At 45.9% G+C, this 23255-nt stretch overlaps 1 protein-coding gene across 1 annotated transcript in view; it reads left to right on the top strand.

Moving 5' to 3' along the window:
• The first annotated feature begins 714 nt into the window (after positions 1 to 714).
• Positions 715 to 23255, top strand: part of LOC142743404 (solute carrier family 2, facilitated glucose transporter member 11-like) — a 92646-nt gene continuing 70105 nt past the window's right edge. Inside the window, exons 1-3 of the mRNA XM_075854153.1 lie at positions 715 to 796; positions 8652 to 8750; positions 23025 to 23185. Coding sequence (XP_075710268.1) covers positions 776 to 796; positions 8652 to 8750; positions 23025 to 23185 — 281 coding nt within the window. The 5' untranslated portion in view covers positions 715 to 775. The remainder of the gene's footprint in view (positions 797 to 8651; positions 8751 to 23024; positions 23186 to 23255) is intronic.

The raw sequence follows: 23255 nt of genomic DNA, 5'->3' as shown, positions 1-23255 counted from the left end.
CACTTGCTTGACTGGAAAAGAAACATATTAGAGCAGTGCTTCTCAAACTGTGAGACGGACTATCACTTTTTGTCATCCTCTAAAAATAAATTATATATATAAATTTTAGTAGTGTAACAAAATAGTTACCCCTTAAACATAAATAGTTGTGTAACTTTGTAAAAACGATACCTTGTGGTGATCAGTTTAGACTCTGGACCTTGGAACTTTAACACTTATAGGCCTCATGCCCAGCAGCATTAAAACACAACATTTATTGCTTAGTTTGAAAGAGATATAACTGCATTTTAACTTCCAACCATTACTTTACAATGTAGTGTTTGAATGGAGCACCGACTGTCACCAATGTTTAAAACCATTCATTGTACACTAGCTGAGGCATCAGAGCTGGAAATTTGTGCTGTCCTAATGTTTAACTGTTAACAATGGGTAAATACATTAACATTTACATTTACAAAATTAATAGAGAATAAAACAATAATGTGTAGCATGAGAAAAATATATCCAATGTGGAATGCACAGTTTACTTTACTCTCTTTAAATTAGAAACCATATCCTTTCAGTTGCTGACATGATTTTCTGTGTCCTGGTGAAAACGTAGAAATTTGCAAAATAGGGTTAATAAAGTTTCATAAAAAAAACAACAAAGTAGCAGCTAATGAAAAGCCAGAAGTTATAGAGTGAACTGGGAAGGAGTGACTGCGTGAACTTCATCACAAATCCAAATTAACCTAAGGCTCACATTTACTGCTGTATCATCCTCCTCAACAAATCTATGGCTCGACCTACCTCTGGGGTATGTACTTCTTTAACCATTTCTATATAGCCAATGGAATATGGTGAAAATATTTATCACTAATGATTACTTTATTGCTAAAAAATGGGAATGAGGATTTAAATTAAAAAATAAAAACTATTACAAAAATATTGACCACAATACTCAAATAAAACATGCTCACATATCATATATTACGCTTGGAATTTTTCCTCTTTAAATTGGAAAATTGTATTAACATTGTGAGGTATATGCACATAAGAGAATGAACGGAACAGTTTGGAAAATGATAAAATACAGTATAGCAACAAATTATTTCCTTAGGCTTTCATATGACCTGTGTTAACAAAGCGATATAACAGAGGGATTTGGGAAAGTTGAAAAATTGGACTTGGACATATTAGTAGATAGTAAGCAGAGCTATAGCAGTCAGTGCTAGGTAGCTGCTGCTGCTAAGGCAAATAAGGTCATAGGATTCTTTAACCACTTCCTGACCAGAAGCTTTACCCCCCTTCCTGACCAGGCCCATTTTTAAATTTTAACCATGTGCCAATTTAAAAGCAAATTATTGTTCTATTATTTTTCCAACCTGCATGTATTTGGTCTGGTTTTTATCAGAACATATTGGGCTTCCATATTGTTTAAAAAAATAATAGATATATTTAACTTTTTTTTAAAATATGGAAAGAAAAAATGAAAAAAAAGTAAAAAAAAAATGTGAATATGTGATTATTTGGTGATATTAGGTTATATAGGTGAAGTTTTTTTTACATTTGGTGCATACCACTGAGTAAACACACATGAATACATATTTGTCAACTTCTGCCGACTTCAACGATTCCAAATATGTGCGCATTTCTTACACGCTGGGTGCAAGGTGGCGCTTACAATGAATGGTGCTGCAAACTGGCTTTTAGAGAAAAAAAATCCAAAGCTGGTTCACTGACACCATATGACCATTACAGATGTTGTGACGTTGCGAGTCCACAAAAACTGATGGCCTATCCTCAGGATAGGCCATTAATATCTGATCGGTCAGGGTCCGACACCCGGCACCCTTGTCCATTGGCTGTTTTGAAGGGGCCACAGTGCTCGTACGAGCGCTGCTTCCCCTCCATTTCCTTTACTGCTCACACTGTATATCGCGGACACACTTGTAGCGGCGGTTCAGAGTATTACAGCCTTCTCCCATTCAAGTAGATACTGTAATACTGTGAACCGCCGCTACAAGTGTGTCCGTGATTTAGTGCCCCTTCAAAACAGCTGATCGGCAGGGCTGCGGGGAGACGGGCCACCAATTTTTGTGGACTGGAAAACCCCTTTGACACCCCAAAAAGTATTATTTTATGGAAAGTAGAGCCCAAGGTATTTATTTAACGACATATCAAAGATTTGAAAATCTGCCGTGTAAAATGTCTGCAGCATGCAAATGGTCTTTGTAAGATCTCATCTACTTGCTTTATACTGTAATCCACCTCAGACGTTGCCTGCGCAAATCTGTATGTAAAATTTGCAGTAAATCTGCAACATCTAACATCACCCTAAGGCCCAGCTCACACAGAGTATTTTGGCGCTGATTTTGACGTGGAAACCGTGTCGGAATCGCCAATATACGGACGAAATGGTTGTTTTTTCCCTGGCGGCTGGGAGGCAGAAAAAGCGTTTTACGCCTGTGGTCCTCAATGGCCTCGGGAAAAAAACATGGCAAAAAAGTGGAGGCAGGTCAAAATCTGCCTCAAAATTCCTTCAGGAATTTTGAGGCAGATTTTTTTCTGCCCGCAAAATACTCCGTGGGAGTTACATGGTGACTTTGGCCACGACACAGGTCGTCTGACCAAAGATTGCAATGTCCCATAGCCTACACCGCAAGTAATGAAAGTCAACGTGGTCGCGTTGCGACCTGCAAGTAACTGCGACACGACAGTTTGGATTTCTTGCGACCGTAATGTCGTGGCAACTTGCGTGTTGCGACACAACCACATTGACTTTTATTGCATGCAACGTAGGCTACGGGACATAGCGATCTTTGGCCGGTCGACCTGTGTCGTGCGTGGCCAAAGTCGCCGTGTAGCAGATAGACAAATTAATTTCTAGAGAAATTTTTTATTGAAAAAATAAAAAGTGTGTGTTTTTTATTTTTGGTTTATTTTTTTACATTAGATTATTTTTCTCCAGTTTGCCAGAGAGGGAGAAGATGCAACTGGTGATCGCTGTGACAGGCTGTCACAGCGATCACCTGACCAGACACCACTCTGAAGCTCGGTGATACAGCTGTCTCTAGACAGCTGTATCATGGAGCTCCTTACCGTCGGCACGCATGTGATTGCAGTGACAGACTGTCACAGCGTTCACATAGCTGAGCTCCTTAACATCGGCGTGCAAGCGCTGCTGGGAGGAGCAATGTCATCGCTGTGACATGCCGTCACAGCGATCACATGACTGGAGACCACACTGAGTGGTCTCCGGGTGAAAGCTCCATGATATCAGCTGTCTCTAGACAGCTGTATCACAGAGCTCCCCACAGTTGGCGCGTAAGCGCTGCTGTTAGGAGCAATGTGATCGCTGTGACAGGTTGAGTAGTCTCCGGTTAAAGTTCCATGATACAGCTTTCTAGAGACAGGGGGAGCAGCAAACCGGCTAACTGTGCAGGACGTTCTGGAACGGCCCTGCAGAGTTAATTGCGGACCGCCTGGACGTTTATAGTCTATGGGCGGTCCGGAAGTGGTTAAAAGGGACCTAGATGATGAAAAAATATTTTTACTTTTATTTCAATCTCTAGTCAGACCACACATTGAATATTGTGTACAGTTTATGGCACCAATGTATAACAAAGACACAGCAGAGAGAGTTCAAAGAAGGCAACCAAAATAAAGGAATGGGTGGATTGCAGTACCAAGAAAAAATTATAATGATGAGTTATTTCGTTTGGAAAAAATATGTCCTGAGGGCTATATATTTTATTTGTATAAATATATGAAAAGTCAGTACTGATCTTTTTCCTAGGATGGTAACCATAATAATGTAGCATTCATGGTCAGCACTCCAGTAGTGTTAATGGCAGTGGATGCAGGAAGAGCGATTAAGTCTAATAACATATTCTGAATTCCTCTGCTCATTCTAATATCAAATGCAAAATTTTTTTTCACTTTATAAATGCAGTCAAAATAGATTGTGTAAGAAATGGCATAAAGTATAAGATACTGTATATACTGCCATTGCCTGTTTATGTAGGCAAGAATCGTGGCTAACACATACAGATGGACGTATATATTTCTTTTAATTTTAGCCACAGAGATACTTTAGAAAACAGTCCAGGAGGACAGAAACGGCACTACTGTATGATAGCCGGTTAAACCAAATGGATTGTTTTCAACCCTACGTAACTAGGTAATTTTCTTTTAGCTGATAGTTTAAGGAGCACACATCTCCTTCCCAAAGTGTATTAATTGACCCGTGAATAAAAATTTCAGTGACATCTGCGTGGTCTAATTTGGAGAAAATGTTCTCCTAAATATCGGTAAACAGTTCGCAAACCTTACAAAGAATGGGTAATCAAAAGATTTTAATTACCCATTCCCATATTAGAGGGCTTAAGTTTTTGCTTTGGGTCCATTTCTTCAAAATTTAAAAACTTGTTTGTGTCAGTGTTAGGCTGGGTTCACACACACTATTTACGGACGTAATTCGTTTTAGTCCGAAAATGCGGCTCAATAGCGTCGGCAAACATCTGCCCATTCATTTGAATGGATCTTACGATGTTCTGTTCCGACGGTCATTTTTTTTACGCCCCGCTGTCAAAAGGCAGGGCGTAAAAAAGACGCCCGCGTCAAAGAAGTACCTGTCACTTCTTCACACGTAAATGGAGCCGTTTTCCATTGACTCCATGGAAAAACAGCTCCATTTACGTCCGTAATGGACGCAGCGAAAAGCCCCTCAACATGCCATTACGGCTGAAATTACGTTGCTGTTCTCTCCTGAAAACAGCACCGTAATTTCAGCCGTAACGGACGCTGCCGTGTGAACATACCCTTAAAAGGAAATTTATATAATAAGGATCTGCTAAACTTGTAGCTCCTTGCAGGGGCGTAGCTAAAGGCTCATGGGCCCGGGTGCAAGAATTCAGATTGGGCCCCCCTACCACTCCCCAACACCACCATCATCATCAAACCCCTGCGCGCGCCTATGCCCAGACGCCTTGCCCAACAGCCCCATAGTATAATGCCCCCACACAGTATAATGCTCCCATAGCTGCCCCCACACAGTATAATGCCCCATAACGTATAATGCCCCCCCATAACAGCCCCATACCGTATAATGTTCCCCATGCAGTATAATGCCCCCCATCTTATCAGCCCCCATATAGTATAATGCCCCCATATGTGCATAATAGAAAAATAGCATAATTACTTACCTATCCTCGTTCCCACGTCGGGTGGAGGATCCTTCGCCTCCTCCGGTGTGTACTATGAGGGACTCGGCGCAGACAGGCATGATGATGTCGCTACATCCCGCCAGCCTGCGTCGAGCCGCTCAGGGCACAGTGAATGCTGGATCAAGGAGACGTCATCTCCTTGCTCCAGGATTGAATGGAACCTGGACCTCGGTGAGTTACTCGCGACCCCCCGTAGGTCTTCACACGAACCCCCAGGGGGACGCGACCCACAGTGTAGGGATGTCACGATACCAAAATTTGGACTTCGATACCGATACTTCGTTTACTTTGTGAACAGTAATAAAAAAAAAAAGTTCTTTCGTTTTCTAATGTGAGGCGCGTAGTGTGATGCTGAATTTTGAATGTGCCTCACATTAATAGTAATTAACCCCATCATGTATCTCAGTCATAATGGGTTAATGTGTGAGGTACATGATGGGGTTAATTACTATTAGGCTGGATTCACACGAGCGTGTGCGTTTTAGGCACGCAAAAAACGCGGCGTTTTGCGAGCGCAAAAGGTACTTAACAGCTCCGTGTGTCATCAGCGTATGATGTGTGTCTGTGTGCTTTTCGCGCAGCCGCCATCATTATGACACCCCGTTTGGATGTTTGTAAACAGAAAAGCACGTGGTGCTTTTCTGTTTTCATTCATCCTTTACACAGCTGTTGCGCGAATCACGCTTGTCCCATGGAAGTGCTTCCGTGTGACATGCATTTTTTTCCCGCACCCATTGACTTCAATGGGTGCGTGATGCGCGAACAGCGCACAAGTATAGGACATGTCGTGCGTTTCACGCAGCGGATATACGCTGCGTGAAAATCACGCACCTGTCTGCACGGCCCCATAGACTAATATAGGTCCCTGCGACGCGCGTGAAAATCCCGCGCGTCGTACGGACGTATAACACGCTCGTGTAAATGAGCCCTGAATGTGAGGAACATGGAGGTTAAATTCATCATCGCACCTCGTGCCCCACAATAAGTTATAGAAAGCAGTATTTATTTTATTTTTTTACAGCGCACACATCATAAATGATGCAAAAAAAATGTTGTGCAGGTTATTACGGCCGCGCCAATACTGAATGTGTATGTTTTATGTATTGAGACTTATTTTAATGTTTATTGTAAAAAAGGTGAATGTGTATTTTTTTTATTTAACATTACTTTGTTTTTACTTTATTTTTAAACTTTAATGTACTGGCATATATCCGATATATGCCAGAACATTAGCCTGTGTACTGATAGTACACAGGCAGTTGTTAGGACATACCTAAGTATGCCCTAACAGGAAATATGGTAAGACAGGCCTGGGGTCCTTCAATGGACCCTGGGCTGTCTGCCCATATATGGTATGGCCCTCGATCGGGTCACAGGAATTCCCTGTGACGCGACCCAGGGGCATCTCCCCTTCTCATTTTCTCCTGAATGCTGCAGTCAGCTGTGATCGCAGCATTCACGGGAATAACGGCGGAGATGAGCGGTTTCTCTGATCTCCGCCGTTATAGAGTGGGGCTTCGGCTGTGTAATACAGTCATTTCCCCGCTCCTGACAGGAAGTGCGCGCGCGGTCAGCATGAGGTGATGCGGCCAGCGCTGCACTAATGAGCGGTGGTTCAGGCACTGAAGACAGAACATGGGGGTGTTTTGTAGCACGCCCGCCATGTTCTGTCTTCAGTGCCGCAGATCATTAGTGCAGCGCCGGCCGCATCGCATCATCCTGACGGTGCGCACATGTCAGGACTCAGGCAGTGACTGTATTACACAGCCACAGCCCCGCTCTCATACAGTCATGTGTACTATACTGTATTGTGTCGGATTGTGCAGTTTGCGGTGGAGAGAGGAGGGGGAGCTGTGATTTAACGCCCCCCCCTCTCCACCGCAAACAGTACAATACAACACAATACAACACAATACATTACAAGACATTACATTACAAGTAGCAACACAACATATTACATCACAATACATTACATTCCAGACTGCAGCTTACCTGGCGTCCTCCGCACTGACTCTTCCATTCCACTGTCTGGAAGCCGTGTCACGTGACAACACGGTCACATGGTACACTAAGTGTACCATGTGACCGTAACCAGGAAGTGCCGGCTTCACGGCACAGAAGATTTCTTTAGGAAGCATGCTGTATGGCAACGGGGACCCGTGGGCCCCCCAGGCTTAGGGGCCCAGTCGCAAGTGCGACCGCTGCTACACCTATAGCTATGCCACTGGCTCCTTGCTATATACACTGAATGGCAACTTTGTTAGAGACACCTACCGTTTCACAATCATTCTATGTATGAAAATTACACACGTGACCCCAGAGTGCAAGATAAAATCCAGTGAGCAAGTTTTCCGTGGACTAGTTTCAGTGGGAGTCCACATTATAGTGAGAAAATCGAGCAATCTGATCTTTGAACGAGGCACGGCCATCAGTGCTAGTTTAGCCGGGGGCCAGTATTTTCTAAACTACAAACTTTGTTATATTTTATCGTTCAACGGTGTCAAGTATACAGAGAATTGTGTGATCAAGGAAAAACATCTAGCGGAAGGGGATCCTGTGGATGCCAAAGTATTGTCGATAAAAGGGGTCAGAAGAGGATTTTAGAAATCGTTCTGATGAACAGGTGGTTCAGTCAAGACATTTTCAGCCGAATACAACGCTGGTGTCCAAATGACATGTCCAAACGCACAACTCGTTGTTCCTTAGCACGTATGGGCTATAACGGCAGATGACCAGTTTGAGTGCCATTCTTGTCTAAAGGAAACAGAAAGGCAAGAGTCCAGTGGGCAAAAGAGTTAAAAAATTGGATCACTGAGCAGTGGAAAAACATTGTCTGGTCGGATGAATCCAGATATTTGTTGCACCTTCCTAATAGAAGGGTCAAAATTTGGCGCAAGCAGCTTGAATTGATGAACCGTTCCTATTATGTGTCAACAGTTCAGGCTAGTGGGGGTGGAGTAGTGGTGTGGTGAACGTTCTTGGCACACACTGTTTCCACTGATACCTGTGGATGGAAGTTTGAACAGTAGTGCTTCCCTAATCTTTGTGGCTGACCAAGTTCATCCCTCCATGACAGTTGTTTACCCTATAGCAGAAGGACAATTTAGCGGCAACAGCTAAAAGCTATCCTGTCCACATGGGCCAATATTCCTGTAGAACGATTTCAACACCTAGTGGAATCTATGCCATGATGAATTGCTGCAGTTCTGAAGGCCAAAGGAGGTCAAACACACAAATAAATAGGTGTCTCTAATAAAGTGACCATTCAGTAGCGTAGCAGTGCTTGTATAGTAATGTATCTACTAGCATAATTCTCATATACAAGTAGTATTTAAAACTCCATGAACCAAATCGTTTCATAAGTACCATGACTGTTAAGATGTTTTTCATCATTTCAGATGTCTTCAGTGTCTCCATCATTGTAACTGTTTGTTGTCTTCCCAGGTACTGCCACTGAATCTGCCACTGCTAACTCTAGTTTTGGGTATTGGTGGTACATTCCAGTATGGTCTTCACATTTCCCTCATCAATTCACCCTCAAAAGTAAGTTGTCTTTTGTAATATTGTTAAAGGGGGTGGGGTAATAGCGGGATTCACTGGTTAGTGACACCCACTATTACTACCGCATTTATAAACAGGGTCACTAGGGTTATGCCTAGTTCCCCTACCTTTTCCTTATACTAACGCCGACCTAATTGCTTTAGCGGCTACTCAAGGGAATAAGACGGTATAGTAAATAAAGGTAATATTTATTAACATACAGTAATCACTCTCATATATATAATACAGTAACTAATCACAGTACAGTATAAACACGGTATCACAATCCTAATTATACCGCCACCCACTTAACTAAACATACATATGAATACAGTTACGTTACAACACAATACACATAAGTTACTTGTAATTCTCACACGCTCACTATCTCTATCCTACTCCCTCCTAATATAACTTTCCCTATACACTAAGGGTTAATACGGGATAAGGAGGAACAAGGGGAATGGGTTTCTGTGTACCTGGGGATGTGCAGGTCAAGGGTCACTGCAGGGTACTTAGGGCAGCAAGGGTGAACTTAGGGAACACAGGGTTACTGTAATGGCAGGAAGGAGGTGAAGGGAAAGTGAGCCCTAATCTACCCACCGCCCTGTCCCTGCCTACTTGCAATGACCCGCCCTAGGCGACGGGGTACAACTGGGCGGCGGTCCCTACGCTGTCTAAGTGCACGGGAGAACAAACAGGGAACACGCAAGGGAAGGGGCAGTAGCCCATGGAACGCCGCGAGGAAACGGAGCGGTGAATGAATAGTCAGGACCAGGATGAAGTGGAGTATACCAACGTGAGCACGGACAAGGAAGCAAGCCAGGGGCAAAGCGAAGCAGGTTAAGCGGAACTGCAGCAAGGCAGAAGCACGGCAGAAGCAGGCTGGAGCAAGCAGCAGTGGGGCCAGGAATCCAGAAGAATTACAAGCACTGAGGAAGAGAACACGGCAGGTAATAAAGGACAGGGGGCGGAGCTAACTCCGACTGACCAGGCCGCGATAGGCTCTCCCACCCCTGAGCCTGCCACCCTGGTTGGTGGGAGACGGTGTCAGTCTAACAGGTCTGGCCTCAGGTGTGGATTGATTAATCCCAGGAGTATACCTAGACGTAGTACCTGGCAGATCCCTAACAGTACTCCCCCTTTTATGAGGGGCCACCAAACCCTTACTAAGAGGACCCGGTTTAGTAGGGAAGAGAAGGTGGAACCTCCTGATCAACACCCCAGCGTGAACATCACAGGCAGGTACCCAAGTCCTCTCCTCCGGCCCGTATCCTCTCCAATGGACCAGGTACTGGAGGGAGCCCTGGACCATCCTACTGTCCATAATCTTGGCCACCTCGAATTCCACCCCCTCAGGGGTGAGAACGGGAACAGGAGGTTTCCTCGAGGGGGACCAGGACGGGGAGCAGCGTTTGAGGAGGGAGGCATGGAAGACGTCATGTATGCGAAAGGATGGGGGCAGCTCCAGACGGAAGGATACAGGGTTGAGGACTTCAATGATCTTATAAGGTCCAATAAATCGGGGAGCAAACTTCCTGGACGGGACCTTAAGGCGCAAGTTCCTGGACGACAACCAGACCAAATCCCCGACGACAAACCGGGGGTTAGCAGAACGTCTACTATCAGCCTGAATCTTTTGTGCGCTCTGGGACGCCTCTAGGTTCTTCTGAACCTGAGCCCAGACTGTGCACAGTTCCCGATGAACATCCTCTACCTCAGGATTATTGGAACAACCAGGGGAAACGGAGGAGAACCTTGGGTTAAACCCGAAATTACTGAAAAACGGGGAGACCCCTGACGAGTTACTGACCCGGTTATTCAGGGAAAATTCAGCAAGGGGAAGGAATGAGACCCAATCGAATTGACAGTCAGAGATGAAACACCTTAAAAATTGTTCCAGGGATTGGTTAGTCCTTTCCGTTTGGCCATTAGTTTCGGGATGGAAGGCGGAGGAGAAGGACAGATCAATCTCCAACTTTTTACAAAAAGCTCTCCAAAATAAGGAAACAAATTGTACCCCTCTGTCAGAAACGATATTGACTGGGGCCCCATGGAGACGCAGGATGTGTTTCACAAACAAAGAAGCTAACGTCTTGGCGTTAGGTAGCTTCTTAAGGGGCACAAAGTGGCACATCTTGCTGAAGCGGTCTACTACCACCCACACCACCGACTTGCCCTGAGATGGGGGCAAATCGGTGATAAAATCCATGGAGATATGGGTCCAAGGTCTCTGGGGAATGGGCAAGGAACGTAGTAGGCCCGCAGGTCGGGACCTAGGGGTTTTGGACCTAGCGCAAACCTCACAAGCGGCGACGTAAGCCCTAACGTCTTTAGGCAACCCAGGCCACCAATAGTTTCTGGTAATGAGGTGTTTGGTGCCCAAGATGCCAGGATGACCAGATAGAGCGGATTCATGGTTTTCCCTGAGTACCCTTAGCCGGTATTGCAGGGGAACAAACAGTTTGTCCCCAGGGACGTTCCCGGGAGCTGAACCCTGATCAGCCGCAATATCAGAAGCTAAATCAGAATCCGTGGCAGAAACGATTATACCAGGGGGTAAAATACAAGCAGGATCCTTCTCGGAAGGAGGATTGGCCATGAAACTACGTGACAGAGCATCAGCCTTAATATTCTTGGACCCAGCCCTATAGGTAACCAAGAAATTAAATCTGGTAAAGAATAGTGCCCACCGAGCTTGTCTAGGATTAAGCCTCCGGGCCGATTCTAGGAAAACCAGATTCTTGTGATCCGTAAGGACTGTTACCTGGTGTCTGGCCCCCTCCAGGAAGTGCCGCCACTCTTCAAAAGCCCATTTAATGGCTAGAAGTTCGCGGTTGCCAATATCATAGTTACTCTCCGTGGGCGAAAACTTCCTAGAGAAGTAAGCACAGGGGCGGAGATGGGTGAGGGAGCTGGTACCCTGGGACAAGACGGCCCCCATTCCCACCTCGGATGCATCAACCTCCACAATAAATTTGCTCCTCTTGGTTGGGCTGAATCAGCACGGGGGCCGAGATAAAGCACTTCTTGAGGGGGCCAATGGAGGACATCAGCACCCTTGCAAGTAAGGTCCGTAAGAGGCTTAGCGACGACCGAGAAGTTGGCAATAAATCTCCAGTAATAGTTGGCGAACCCTAAAAAACACTGTAACGCCTTAAGGGAGGCAGGTTGGACCCATTCCGCCACAGCCTGAACCTTGGCAGGGTCCATGCGGAATTCATGAGGAGTGAGGATTTGCCCTAAAAATGGTATCTCCTGTACCCCAAAGACACATTTTTCAGTCTTAGCAAACAGATTATTCTCCCGAAGGACCTGGAGCACCTTCCTGACATGCTCCACGTGGGAGGACCAGTCCTTGGAAAACACCAGTATGTCATCAAGGTACACAACAAGAAAATTACCCAGGTAATCTCTCAGGATTTCATTAATAAAATTCTGGAAGACAGCAGGGGCATTACACAACCCAAAGGGCATGACCAGGTATTCGAAATGACCCTCGGGTGTGTTGAACGCAGTTTTCCACTCATCCCCCTCTTTGATGCGGATAAGGTTATATGCCCCCCGTAGATCGAACTTAGAAAACCATTGGGCTCCCTGAACCTGATTAAAAAGATCCGGAATCAAAGGAAGTGGGTACTGGTTCCTTACGGTGACCTTATTCAGGTTACGATAATCAATGCACGGCCTAAGACCACCATCCTTCTTCCCCACGAAGAAGAAGCCAGCACCTACAGGAGAAGTCGAGGGGCGAATGAAACCCTTGGCCAGGCATTCTTGGATATACACCCTCATAGCTTCACGTTCAGGACATGAAAGATTAAATATCCTACCCTTAGGAAGCTTGGCACCAGGCACCAAAGCGATGGCGCAATCGTAATCTCTATGGGGGGGCAACACCTCGGAGGCCTCCTTAGAAAACACATCGGCGAAGTCCTGAACAAACTCAGGAAGCGTGTTTACCTCCTCCCGGGGAAAAATAGAGTTAACAGAAAGACATGACATAAGACATTCATTACCCCATTTGGTAAGCTCCCCAGTATTCCAATCAAACGTGGGATTATGCAACTGCAACCAGGGAAGACCTAATACCAGATCAGACGATAATCCCTGCATCACCAGTACAGAGCACTGCTCCAAATGCATGGAGCCAACCAGGAGTTCAAAAACAGGAGTATGCTGAGTAAAATAACCATTAGCAAGGGGGGTTGAGTCGATACCTACTACAGGGATAGGATAAGGTAAATCAATAAAAGGCATCTTTAGAGACATAGCAAATTCCACAGACATGATATTAGCAGATGAGCCAGAATCCACGAAAGCACTGCCCATGGCAGACCGGCCAGCAAACGAGACCTGAAAGGGAAGCAAAATTTTATTGCGTTTCACATTAACGGGAAATACCTGTGCGCCCAAGTGACCTCCCCGATGATCACTTAGGCGCGGAAGTTTTCCGGCTTTTTATTCTTGCGCCTGGGACAGGTGTTCAGTAGATGCTTGTCATCCCCACAGTAGAAGCAGAGACCATTCATTCTGCGAAACTCCCTACGTTGTCGAGGGGACATGGAGGCCCCGAGTTGCATAGGTACCTCCGAGTCCTCCGTGGAGGGGCGAGGGGACGGGACCTCAGGGGGGATCGCAGAAAAGTCAGAGGGGAGCACATTGAAACGTTCAAGCTGACGTTCCCTGAGATGTCGGTCAAGTCGTACTGCTAGGGCCATAACCTGGTCAAGGGAGTCAGAAGAGGGGTAGCTAACCAGCAGATCCTTCAGGGCGTCAGATAATCCTAACCTAAACTGGCACCTTAGGGCCGGATCGTTCCACCGAGAAGCTACGCACCACTTTCTAAAATCAGAACAGTATTCCTCAACCGGTCTCCTACCCTGACGTAAGGTCACCAGCTGACTCTCGGCTAAAGCAGTCCTGTCAGTCTCGTCGTAAATGAGTCCGAGGGCAGAGAAAAAACGATCAACAGAGGAAAGTTCAGGGGCGTCAGGAGCCAAGGAGAAGGCGGAAGGCCCACTCTTGGGGCCCTTCCTGGAGTCGGGATATGATGATACCCACCCGCTGGTTCTCGGAACCTGAGGAGTGGGGTTTTAGGCGGAAATACAGTCTGCAACTCTCCCGGAAGGAGAGAAACGTCTTACGGTCCCCTGAGAACCGGTCAGGTAACTTGAGGTCGGGTTCTAGAGGTGAGGTGAGGGGTACTACTAAGGCAGCGTCACCCTGGTTGACCCTCTGGGCCAGGGCCTGGACCTGTAGGGAGAGGCCCTGCATCTGCTGGGTCAGGGTCTCAAGGGGGTCCATGATAGCGTCAGCGTAGGAGAATGGTAGACTAGGTATGGGCTTGTAATTATGTAATGGCAGGAAGGAGGTGAAGGGAAAGTGAGCCCTAATCTACCCACCGCCCTGTCCCTGCCTACTTGCAACGACCCGCCCTAGGCGACGGGGTACAACTGGGCGGCGGTCCCTACGCTGTCTAAGTGCACGGGAGAACAAACAGGGAACACGCAAGGGAAGGGGCAGTAGCCCACGGAACGCCGCGAGGAAACGGAGCGGTGAATGAATAGTCAGGACCAGGATGAAGTGGAGTATACCAACGTGAGCACGGACAAGGAAGCAAGCCAGGGGCAAAGCGAAGCAGGTTAAGCGGAACTGCAGCAAGGCAGAAGCACGGCAGAAGCAGGCTGGAGCAAGCAGCAGTGGGGCCAGGAATCCAGAAGAATTACAAGCACTGAGGAAGAGAACACGGCAGGTAATAAAGGACAGGGGGCGGAGCTAACTCCGACTGACCAGGCCGCGATAGGCTCTCCCACTCCTGAGCCTGCCACCCTGGTTGGTGGGAGACGGTGTCAGTCTAACAGGTCTGGCCTCAGGTGTGGATTGATTAATCCCAGGAGTATACCTAGACGTAGTACCTGGCAGATCCCTAACAGTTACTCAGAGAAGCAAGGGTTAACTCTGGGACAATAGGGACAATACTCAGGGAGAGCAAGGGGTTGACTCAGGGAGAGCAAGGGATTAACTCAGGGAAGCAAGGGTTAACTCTGGGACAGTAGGGTCAGTACTCAGGGAGAGCAAGGGGTTAACTCAGGGACAGTACTCAGGGAGAGCAAGGGGTTAACTCAGGGAAGCAAGGGTTACAGCAGGAGGAGACAGGGAGAGACAGGGTTAAGTGTAGCTGCTGCTACACTTGATACTTAGCGTGACTTTGGTGGAGCAGAAGCAAAGGCAGGAGCCATAGCAGTTCGTTGGAGGAGAGAGAGGTGAGCCGTTCGTGTTGGTGAGGCAGGCAGGCAGCTCTCAGCTGGTCTTCTGCTAGCTCCAGCTAGCTTCGGCTAGCTTCGGCTCCTGAGCGTACCGACGCAGGGCTATTTAACCCTGTCGGTATGCTTGCAGCGGGGGATGTGGCGCTTGCCCCCGGCTAGCATGGGTCGGCATGGTGATAATGTATCACCAGCCGACACATGAGCGCCCGCACGAGAATGTCCGTGCGCGCGGGAGACTTGAAATGGAGACAGGGGATAACTATCTCCTGTCTCCATGGTTACCAAACAAAGCAGGGCAATGCTAATTGTCCTGCTTTGCTTCCAACCGCATTCATGATCAAGGCTGTTGTTGTTACAGCCCTGGCTCATGATACATTATATGTATTATACATACACATATATATTATATATATATATATATGTACACATATACATATATATATATATACATATATATACACATATGTACACATATACATTTATGCAATGCAATTTGGGGAAGTGTTTGTGGGGTTCTATTTACCCCCTCAACCTCCCTGATTACTGGTAATGGTCTGAGATGGAAGGAAGTATACTATTGTACCTAGATACTCGACATCAGCTATCTCCTTGACATCAGCTATCTCCTCAAGGACACCTTCCCGCCAGTCCTCTGACTCTGAAGTCTAGTGTCCAAGGAAACGAAACCTCAAAGTTCAAAGAATGAAGATGAAATGAAATCTCCTAGTCCATAGAACAAAGCCTCACAGTCCATAGAACGAAGCCTCGAAGCTCATCAGATGAAGTTGAAATGAAACCTTCGTAGTCCATAGAACGAAGAAACCTTCATAGTCCATAGAACGGGGTTGAAATAAAACTCACAGTCCATAGAACGAAGCCTCAAAGCTCATCAAACGAACAAAGTTCATACAAAAACCTCAAAGTCCATGAACCGCAGATTTCTTGTTCTTTCTTGCTTGGAGTTTCTTCCTCTTGAGTGGCGTCAGCAGGTCTTTCCAGTGGCCAATCCAATTTTAGCATGCCGACCCGTGTAAGGCTACTTGTGCCCTCACATGGTCAGCCTTGGAATGGCTTAGCCCGCCTTTCAACAACCTTTTGTACGTGATCCATTACTTTTCCAACTTTTCCCAGCATCTTGATTGAAGACAAAACAATCTTTGTGGGCCGATATCCAGGTCTCTATCATGGCAGGTTATCATCCCTGAGGAGGAGGTGATGTCTTGGTACACAGGAATCTACTGTGGGGTGGAGCATCGCCTTCCATTTCCCCTCTGACATTCAATCCATCATCATATTGACCATACCAGTTCTCAGGTTGAGGTGGCAAATACCTACAAGGGTGTGTGAATACCTTACCTGTCCCTAAGGGTTCCTACACACTACCCAATCATACAAACAAAGTGAAAAATAACCAAACATACAAAAATATTCCCCCACCAACCATAGGTATATGTACATAAAGAGATTCATGCTCAAACGGCATCTCACACTACCCCTCCATAAACACGTGCAAGGTACACATGCAAATGAGGTGACTACACGCTGTAAATATATGCCTGCCTACACGTACACACTCACTCGCTGTGGGACGGGCACGTCCTCACTGAGTATGCCTATGTTGCGGACACATATCTACACCTAGAATGTCTATATGTACACCTAGAAAATTTTGTACGACCCATTGATTAAGATTTACACTTTACAAATATATATACACATACAATAATAAACAATTCTGGGTCGCAGGACTGTATCAATATGTCCTTAGACCCCGTCTACGAATGTATTCGTGGCTTTCTGCTTGACCTCGTTGTATTTGGTCAACCAGTCCTTTCATTCGTCGGTACACACAGAACAGTCCAACGTACATAATCGCCACAAGAATGAGAAGGATTATCACTAAGTGGATGGGCAAGTTGAAGAAGGAAGTGGCCTTGGGACTATATTCGAACAAGCTCTCCCACCAAGACACTTCCGCGACCGCCTCAAGGTTGTTATCAATTCCTGTGATCTTTTTCCAACTGACTAGTGGCTTGGTCTTGGGAATCTTTCAGTTTCTCCACGACATCCTCTTCCTCATTGAAGTCTAGCAGGAGATTTCTTAGTTCGATGCCAAACCCAAGAGGAATCGTCTGGAGTCTCACAGAGGTGTCTGGACAGATGTCGAGCCTCTTTTCAGGTGTCACCGGAGTTCTTCCCTTCTGATCCGCCACATCAATGCCTAATACGGGATTAAGGGTACAGTATGCTCCGGGGAGGAGTATGCCTCTTTCGGTGCAGTTAGTCGCGTGGATAGTATATGAAACGTTCTGTATTTGATACCAGCACCAATATCCTTGACCTATGTATTTTAAGTTTGAAGAGGGTATTGGGTTGGCCTTCATTTCACAGGACCCCTCGGTATCCCAACACTGGTGTAGGTCAGGATATCTGAGGGGAGTTGTGGATGAAGCACTGTTTTTGTGGTTCCTCACAATTCTCAGGTTTGTGGAACTATATCCCTGTCTTACCAAACCCATTATCTTAAAATCAAGATATGGGTGTAATGCCAGGGTTACCTCCCCCTGTCCAAAGTTTCCTAACTCCAGTTAAACACAAAAGAATCAGCCATACTGTTATTCGCTGTATTTAATTGCACTCGCATTAGGCCTCAGATGAAGTTGTGTTACCTGTCTGAACCCTCCAGGTCTAGGTGCACAGAATAACATAAAACACTACACCGTGAACTTATGTTACCTGTTCGCACCGTCCAACCTGAGTTCACAGTATAATAACAACTTCAACGTTATCCTAATAGAGAGCAATTAAAACATTGGGCGCAAATTCACCACTATCCAATGGTTGATTCTCCAGTTGTTTTCCTGGAGTGGAGTTTTCTAATTATGCATTATAAATATAGGCAACACCCATATAGTATAAATACATATTACTGATAACCAGGGATATACCACAATAGAATATGTGAAAGAACCACAAAATAAAAACACAAAGGAAAACAAACGGACAACTGGGGACAAACACAACGGACCATAAACAACCATTACAGACATAACACCAGACTGAACATGCAATTTATGGCCAACTTCCTAAACTCCTCCCTAGTTGTGGTTGGTCATTTAGACCCTTGAGCACGTGGCGGAGCGCATAAGGCTGTAAGGAGACTCTTATCCAGCCATTTTGTCTAAACCCACCTTTTGTTCTGACGTGGCCATTTTCTATTGCCATTTCGCTGGGCTTTCCATGGTTGCTTATGATGTGGCAGTTCCTCGCAATATGTCCCATCTGACCACATTTAAAGCATTTAACAGGACCACATTTCTTAGTACTCAAAGACTCGCAGTACTTCGCAATGTGGCCTGATCCGGCACAAGCAAAACATTTACAGTACATGCTCTGCTGGACTTAGGGCAGTCACCAGTGCATGATCTCTTAAAGTTCTGCATGGCTAGGGACGCACTTCTAAATATAGTACGATTACATCTGCGTAACACTTTCGTAACAATGTTACCTTCAGGATTCCGGATGGGATCACGATTTGTGACATCTGATCCATCACTCTTACTACTCCCCCCTTTTTGTCCTGTAGAGGGCAAACTTACAGCAGAATCAGGCCTTGAAAAAGACAAAGCCGGTAACATTTTTGAGAAATCTTTTATGATGTTTTGCATACTGGCAACCAATTGTGACCTAGTATCAAGCTCATCATTCAACTTGGCAATTATGGCATCCGTGGATGCCGCCTTATCCTTAAATGCATTGATCACAGCATAAGACCCAGTCAGCTGTGCATCAATATCATCACCACGATTTCTCAAATCTATCACCTGCGATTCCAGCATGCAAATTTGCTGATCTCTACATTGGGCATTCTCTGCCAGTTGTCTCTGCAAATCACAAACCTGCGTCACATTGTTGGCACAACACTGGCAGTGAAGATTTGGGGAATCACTCTTCATTTCTGAGTGATCAGGCTTCCACGTCTCCTCATACACACAGATTAATTTAGCGAGCATGTGGAGACGTTTGGAGGTTTTGTTAAGAACACTCCTCTTGCTAATACACAACTTATCATGTGCATAAGCCTCTTCCAGCAGAGTGGACCACAGCATTCCTGCTGACTTGTATGTCGTGGGTGTTACTGGATTAAATTTACTGTTTTTGGTGAGGTGTTTAAGTGTGGAGAAGTCCATACTCACTGTTCCAGAAGTCATCTCCGTCTGCGTTGTCCTCCTTGTCACCCGCTGTTTTGAAAAAGGTCCTTTTCTTCCGAAACGCCTTTTCCCGATCAGCTGGACTTCACCAGAAGAACACCGACGTTGATACTTCTGCAAACTCTTTTGTATAAGTTGCTCGCTCACCCGACGATTCGTCGTCGTAGAGCAGCACGCCGCAAAGCAAAATAAAACACATTAATACCTCAGAAAATAAACAAAAAACAATAGGTTTGCTGATGAATTGTATCCTGTATCAAGCCTTAAATAAAACTGTGTTACTCGTCTGAACTTCAAAAAGGTCTAGGCGCACAGTATAACCCAACACTACACCGTGTACGTACGTTACCTGTCCACGCCTCTCCGCCTATCTGCAGTTCACGTTTTAACACAATTTTATTGTACAAAAGACAGAAATAAATTGAAAGCAATATGGGTAGGCTCGCCAATGTTAAAGGGGGTGGGGTAATAGCGGGATTCACTGGTTAGTGACACCCACTATTACTACCGCCTTTATAAACAGGGTCACTAGGGTTATGCCTAGTTCCCCTACCTTTTCCTTATACTAACGTCGATCTAATTGCTTTAGTGGCTACTCAAGGGAATAAGACTGTATAGTAAATAAAGGTAATATTTATTAACATACAGTAATCACTCTCATATATATAATACAGTAACTAATCACAGTACAGTATAAACATGGTATCACAATCCTAATTATACCGCCACCCACTTACCTAAACATACATATGAATACAGTTACGTTACAACACAATACACATAAGTTACTTGTAATTCTCACACGCTCACTATCTCTATCCTACTCCCTCCTAATATAACTTTCCCTATACACTAAAGTTTAATACGGGATAAGAAGGAACAAGGGGAATGGGTTTCTGTGTACCTGGGGATGTGCAGGTCAAGGGTCACTGCAGGGTACTTAGGGCAGCAAGGGTGAACTTAGGGAACACAGGGTCACTCAGAGAAGCAAGGGTTAACTCTGGGACAGTAGGGACAGTACTCAGGGAGAGCAAGGGGTTAACTCAGGGAGAGCAAGGGGTTAACTCAGGGAAGCAAGGGTTAACTCTGGGACAGTAGGGTCAGTACTCAGAGAGAGCAAGGGGTTAACTCAGGGACAGTACTCAGAGAGAGCAAGGGGTTAACTCAGGGAGAGCAAGGGGTTAACTCAGGGAAGCAAGGGTTAACTCTGGGACAGTAGGGACAGTACTCAGGGAGAGCAAGGGGTTAACTCAGGGAAGCAAAGGTTACAGCAGGAGGAGACAGGGAGAGACAGGGTTAAGTGTAGCTGCTGCTACACTTGATACTTAGCATGACTTTGGTGGAGCAGAAGCAGAGGCAGAAGCAGGAGCCATAGCAGTTCGTTGGAGGAGAGAGAGGTGAGCCGTTCATGTTGGTGAGGCAGGCAGGCAGCTCTCAGCTGGTCTTCTGCTAGCTCCAGCTAGCTTCGGCTAGCTTCGGCTCCTGAGCGTACCTACGCAGGGCTATTTAACCTTGTCAGTACGCTCGCAGTGGGGGATGTGGCGCTTGCCCCTGGCTAGCATGGGTCGGCATGGTGATAATGTATCACCAGCCGACTCATGAGTTCCCGCACGAGAATGTCCGTGCGCGCGGGAGACTTGAAATGGAGACGGGATAACTATCTCCTGTCTCCATGGTTACCAAACAAAGCAGGGCAATGCTAATTGTCCTGCTTTGCTTCCAACCGCATTCATGGCCAGGGCTGTTGTTGTTACAGCCCTGGCTCATGATACATTATATGTATTATACATACACATATATATATATATATATATATATATATATATATATATATATATGGACACTTCCCTTTACAAATATACATCCATAGCAAGACTGATTGTTGATAAATGCTGGATTGTGAAGTTCTTAGGTACACTATGGCCTGAAAGTAAAATATAACTCATCCTGTTTCCGTCTCTATTTATGATGTCTTTCGAAGGAGAAATGCTCAAAGTGGTTATCCGGGGACCAAAAATTGCTTTGCATTCATATTTTTATGTAAAAATAAGTCACTTACTAATATACTTTAATTAAAAATTTGGTAATAAATGGCGCCGTTCAAACCCTGTGAACTGCTCCCGGAAGTCCTGGAGCTTTTCTAATATTGATGATGCGCCGACACGGACCCATCTGACTGAGGGCTTGCTTCATGTGATCTTTGTGTCAGAGTTATCAAGGGCATGACCGCAAGGGGCTGTCACATTGCCTATTGCTGGAGTCCCCAAGCAGAGCATCAGCTAGCGCTTTGCTCGGGACTCCAGCACTGCTCCCGGCATTTGGTCAGTGACTTCGGGGATTTCCTATTGCTGGAGTCCCCGAGCAGAGCATCAGCTGATGCTCTGCTCGGGGACTCCAGTACTGCTGCCGACGTCACTTTCCATATATGGACAGTGACTTCAGGGGTTTCCTATAGCTGGAGTTCCGGAGCAGAGCATCGACTGATGCATTGCCTGGGGACTACAGCACTGTTGCCAACGTCACTGTCACTGTACGTATTTGGGCAGTGATGTCGGCAGCAGTACTGGAGTCCCCGAGAAGAGTATCAGCTAATGGTCTGGCTGGGGACTCCCATACTGCTGCCGACGCCACTGTCCATATATGAACAGCAACTTCAGGGGTTTCCTATCGCTGGAGTCCCCGAGCAGAGCATCAGCTGATTCTCTGCCTGGGGACTCCAGCATTGCTGCCAACGTCACTGTCCATATATGGACAGTGTCGTCGGCAGCAGTACGGGAGTCCCCAGGCAGAGCATCAGCTGATGCTCTGCTCGGGGACTCCACTACTGCTGCCGACGTCACTGTCCATATATGGACAGCGACTTCAGGGGTTTCCTATCGCTGGAGTCCCCGAGCAAAGCATCAGCTATACTCATCTCCCGTACTGCTGCTGACGTCACTGTCCATATATGGACAGTGACAGTGACGTTGGCAGCAATGCTGGTGTCCCCGGGCAGAGCATCAGCTGATGCTCTGCCTGGGGACTCTAGCACTGCTGCCAATGTCACTGTCCATATACGGACAGTGATGTTGGCAGCAGCATGGAAGGCTCCAGGCAGAGCATCAGCTGATGCTCTTCTCAGGGACTCCAATACTGCTGCCGACATCACTGCCCATATATGGAGAGTGACAGTGCCATCACCCTAACATGCGAAGTAAATGATTTATTTGCCTTTTGGTAGCCATTTTTATGATTTCATAGTTCACATGCACAATTCCTCCTTGGAAAGAGTATCAAGCCTAGTCCTGCCGATGCTCTGCTCCGGAACTCCAGCTATAGGAAACCCCTGAAATCACTGACCAAATGTCAGGAGCAGTGCTGGAGTCCCGAGCAAAGCGCTAGCTGATGCTCTGCTCGGGGACTCCAGCAATAGGCAATGTGACAGCCCCTTGCGGTCATGCCATTGATAATACGCCGACACGAACAGCACAGGAAGCAAGCCCTCACTCACGTGGGGCCGTGTCGGCACGTCATCAATATTAGAAAAGCTCCAGGACTTCCAGGAAGAGTTCATCGGGTTTGAACGGCACCATTAAGTAACTCATTTTTCATTAAAGTATATTAGTAAGTGACTTCTTTTTACTTAAAAATATTAATGCAATGCAATTTTTGGTCCCCGGATAACCCCTTTAAGGACCATTATTCATAGCTATGGCAAAATATAGCATATGATAAAATATGACAAATTACATTGTTCTATAAGCTTTAGAAATGTAGGTAGGTAAACCTAACTATCACTTCACACTCTTTTTCTTCAGCATGTTCAAAAATTCATCAATAGTACATGGGAGCAACGGTATGGCATGATCCTACATCCAGACACCATCATGTTATTTTGGTCCATAATTGTTTCTATATACAGTATTGGTGGATTCCTGGGCTCCCTTATAGTGGGATATCTGTCAGTCACCTTTGGAAGGTATCTACATTTTTGCCTGTTTGATATATCACTTTTAGGTTATAGATACAAGTGAGTCTAACCTTCTGCT

The sequence above is a fragment of the Rhinoderma darwinii genome, chromosome 1 (genome assembly GCF_050947455.1).
Source record: "Rhinoderma darwinii isolate aRhiDar2 chromosome 1, aRhiDar2.hap1, whole genome shotgun sequence".
Classification (NCBI taxonomy): Eukaryota; Metazoa; Chordata; class Amphibia; order Anura; family Rhinodermatidae; genus Rhinoderma; species Rhinoderma darwinii.
Note: the sequence above shows the minus strand (reverse complement) of the source record. Positions and strands in the feature narration are given on the sequence as shown.